Source organism: Anoplophora glabripennis, unplaced genomic scaffold (genome assembly GCF_000390285.2).
Source record: "Anoplophora glabripennis isolate ALB-LARVAE unplaced genomic scaffold, Agla_2.0 scaffold3777, whole genome shotgun sequence".
In the NCBI taxonomy this organism is placed as follows: Eukaryota; Metazoa; Arthropoda; class Insecta; order Coleoptera; family Cerambycidae; genus Anoplophora; species Anoplophora glabripennis.
In genome coordinates, this window is record NW_019419851.1 from 3021 (window position 1) to 7563 (window position 4543).

The 4543-nt window shown below is 40.3% G+C and overlaps 1 protein-coding gene across 1 annotated transcript; it reads left to right on the forward strand.

Annotated features, from left to right (window-relative positions):
• On the forward strand, positions 1–4539 carry LOC108916508 (mannan-binding lectin serine protease 2-like; the record flags this gene model as incomplete). Its single annotated transcript, XM_023456941.1, has 4 exons — positions 1–88; positions 203–916; positions 3548–3706; positions 3823–4539. Coding segments are annotated over exons 1-4 (1639 nt in total), but the record flags the coding sequence as incomplete, so codon positions are not given.
• Between the last annotated feature and the right edge of the window lie 4 nt (positions 4540–4543).

The window sequence follows — 4543 nt, forward strand, 5'->3', positions numbered from 1 at the left end:
CATCCGCACGTCTTTGACAGTGTTGTACGTTCTGCCAATATGTTCAAATTCATCTTAGTGACTGTTTTTCTGACGACTTCGGTTTTGGGTGAGTACTTATTACTATTTTTAATATATTTAAAAAACATCTACGCCTTGTCATCAGTATCCACAATTTTTAAGTAAGCGGTATTCTTCAAGTGAGTAATATTTTCCCCAATAGGTGCCCCCCCGGCCGCTGTTAGAAATGACGAAGACTTAGATGGAAGGATCGTTGGTGGAACTGCGACCACCATCCAGGCCCACCCATACATCGTCTCCCTGCAAGCACCGAACCACATCTGCGGAGGTGCCATTCTTTCTTCGACCTGGATCCTTACCGCCGCCCATTGCCTTGGTAGGCCGGTTAACGTGTATTCCATCCGTGCTGGATCGACCGTTCGCAATTCCGGGGGACAGGTGATTGACGCCCGCAGGCTCATCATCCATGCAAGTTACAACTCTCGCACGATTGATTTCGACATCGCCCTTGTCCAACTCGCCAGCCCCATCACCATCGCCGTAGCACGTGCTATCACCATGGCAGCCCAAGGTGGCGCCCCAGCAGCCGGACTGACTGCCACAATCACCGGATGGGGAGCCCTCTCGGAAAACGGACCATCAGCAACTACCCTTCAGGTCGTCCAGGTCCCCATCATCAGCCAGGCCAATTGTCGGGCTGCTTATGGGCAGAGCGCCATAACCGACAGGATGTTCTGTGCTGGACTTTTGGGAGTCGGCGGGAGGGATGCTTGTCAAGGCGACTCTGGCGGCCCTCTGATTGCCAATGGAGTTCTTACTGGTATTGTGTCGTGGGGGGCCGGATGCGCACGTCCAAACAGCCCCGGGGTCTACGCCAGTGTTCCCAATTTGAGAGCTTGGATTAGGACCAACAGTGGTATATAACATTCTGGAAGCAAATATCTTTGTTGTTACATAATATACGTGTGTGTATAAAATTGCAGGATCTTATAATTTCCCTTATTTTTCTTATTGCTAGCTTTAGGTATAACCTACCATTCTTCCATTCTGTCATTTTCTAAACAAATTCTTACAATAGTTGCAAAAATTACAGATATAAATGATAGGAATAGAGTAGAAAANAAACAATAAAAATATATATAACGAACGTTCGCCAGTTGACTTTATTGATGCCCGAGCGCCTTAGTTCATTTCTAGTTGTAATGAGGCCCGTGATCTAATTCTGAGTCAATGTTTTCACAACGTGCTTATTAGAAGAATTATGGGGATACGCCACGCCTTTCGCGCATTTCGCGGCTCATGAGATATTAAAAGGTCTCTACGTACCTGTTATTTGCGCTCTACGTTGTATTTGTTTCATGTTTCATAACCTAAAAAAACTCTTTTAGTTGTATGTGTTTTTGTCTATTGAGTATTTATAATAATTCTGCATTATTATTATTAAATAATATGTCGGTGAAGTAGGTACATTCTCAAAGTTCGCCCCTAAAAACAATTTTTTGTCATACGAATAATTTGTTCTATTAGCCTCAAACGGATTTAAACGGTTGCAAACTACCCCTCATGTTCACCCCCAAAAACAGTATTTCTGTGACATCTCGGGTTCTAATCAATATTTTGGAATGAAACGAAATGGAAATTACTTCTTATAAAAAAACAGATATTTCACAAATAATTTTTTCTATTGGTCTAAAACGGATTTAAACTGATGCAAACTACCCCTGCTGTTCATCCCCCAAAAAACGGGTTCGGTAATTTCCATTTTGTTTCATTCCAAAATATTTATTAGAACCCGAGATATCACGGATATACTGGTTTTGGGGGTGAACATAAGGGGTAGTTTGCATCTGTTTAAATCCGTTTTAGACCAAGAGAAAAAATTATTCGTATGATTAGAGAAAAAGTTAAGACATTTACTAGGTGATTACTAGGGGGTTGTTCGCCCCCTAAAATGAGAAATTATTTTTGTCAATTTGTTTACATAAATCATATTTTGAATCAATATGAATTTTTTATATATAAAAAATGTTTGAAAATATACTTCGTTTTCCTGAAATAAAAAATAAGGGTTGCAACCCCCAAACATGAAATCACTTTTTATTTTTTAAAAGAAGTAATTTCCATTTTATTTCATTTCAAAATATTGAGATGTCAGAAATATTTTGGGGGTGAACATGAGGGGTAGTTTGTTTGCATCCGTTTAAATCTGTTTGCGGCTAATAGAACAAATTATTCGTATGATTAGAGAAAAAGTAAAAACTTTTTATTTTACAATGTTAATTCTAATCGTACAGACATTTTTAGCACACTAGAGGGTTGTTCACCCCCTAAAAANATATGTTGATGATTAGATAACGTGAAAGACGATGACAAAATTCAAGACAAAACAGATGATATACTGGACTCAAACAAAACAGGTATTATAGGTGTACAGGGTGTTCTACAAACTCTATGACAAACCTTGACAGATAGTACTTTTGCTGAAATCGTCTCGATCTAACTGCATGCGGATTTTGTAACGCCCAGATATGTTCATTATGATTATTATTTATGCCGTCTCTAGTAAAACACGTTTCATCAGACCACACGATCAGCGAAATGAATCTATCATTTTGTACATGTTGTTGAAGTAGCCAGCGACGAAATTCTAATCGCTGAGGAGCATCTCCATCATCTAACGCTTGTACACTGTAAAAAAATTGATTTAAATGAAAGCAATAAAGATTCGGAGTAAATCCATTGAGTTAAATTATTGAGTGCATTTTCACTCAATATTGGGCATTTTCATCAATTTACTCATTTGTGATTATATTTAAACTAAAACTGAGTACTTTCACTCAAATGTAGGTACTCCCTAAATAAATTCTTCACGTAAATTCGTATTTGGTGCAAATTTCAGTCTTAACTTACAACATAATTGAACTGATGAGTTAGTTATTCGAACACCAATCACCAACGTGGCACAGAATCAACTTAAAATGAAATAATAAAAGTTAAATGAAATGATCAAAAGAAATTTTTGTGTCAGCCACTACCGTCAACTGTATCTACACAAAAACGTACGCTTTTGTTGATCTGCCTTTTGATGAACTAAAGGAAATGTAATTTCTTATTAATTTAAATTGTTTACAACATCAAATACTATTTACTTATTAAATAACGTGTATAGCTTTCCCTGGTATTTCTATTACGTTTGTTTTTCTTTATTCTGAAAGTTTTGTTAACTTCTAACCTGTCTTATATCCTGGAGAAAACTTGTGTAACTGCCCCAGTGAAGAGATATTGTTTCTAACTTGTTTAGATTTCTTAAAACTCTCGTCAAAAGACTGCTATAAATTCACTAAAAATCACGCATAAAAACGTCAAAACTGTGTATTTGAGTTGTATGAAACAGGAGATAGAAAAAAATGTATCTCAGTTTTCCTTGAACATGATTTTCAAGATCTTACTCCATGCTCTTTTGATAATTTCTGAAGACGTCTAAAGTGTCTAAAAATATGTGTTTAACTGATTCTAATTTAAAATTTAAGAACTAGATGAGATAGATAACAAGATTATGTCAATAATGGGCCGATAAAATCAACTTACGTTCTTGAAATTGCGTATATAAATGCTTACCATCCGCACGTCTTTGACAGTGTTGTACGTTCTGCCAATATGTTCAAATTCATCTTAGTGGCTGCTTTTCTGACGACTTCGGTTTTGGGTGAGTACTTATTATTATTTTTTTAATATATTTAAAAAACATCTACGCCTTGTCATCAGTATCCACAATTTTTAAGTAAGCGGTATTCTTCAAGTGAGTAATATTTTCCCCAATAGGTGCCCCCCCGGCCGCTGTTAGAAATGACGAAGACTTAGATGGAAGGATCGTTGGTGGAACTGCGACCACCATCCAGGCCCACCCATACATCGTCTCCCTGCAAGCACCGAACCACATCTGCGGAGGTGCCATTCTTTCTTCGACCTGGATCCTTACCGCCGCCCATTGCCTTGGTAGGCCGGTTAACGTGTATTCCATCCGTGCTGGATCGACCGTTCGCAATTCCGGGGGACAGGTGATTGACGCCCGCAGGCTCATCATCCATGCAAGTTACAACTCTCGCACGATTGATTTCGACATCGCCCTTGTCCAACTCGCCAGCCCCATCACCATCGCCGTAGCACGTGCTATCACCATGGCAGCCCAAGGTGGCGCCCCAGCAGCCGGACTGACTGCCACAATCACCGGATGGGGAGCCCTCTCGGAAAACGGACCATCAGCAACTACCCTTCAGGTCGTCCAGGTCCCCATCATCAGCCAGGCCAATTGTCGGGCTGCTTATGGGCAGAGCGCCATAACCGACAGGATGTTCTGTGCTGGACTTTTGGGAGTCGGCGGGAGGGATGCTTGTCAAGGCGACTCTGGCGGTCCTCTGCTTGCCAATGGAGTTCTTACTGGTATCGTCTCGTGGGGGGCCGGATGCGCACGTCCAAACAGCCCCGGGGTCTACGCCAGTGTTCCCAATCTGAGAGCTTGGATTAGGACCAACAGTGGTATATA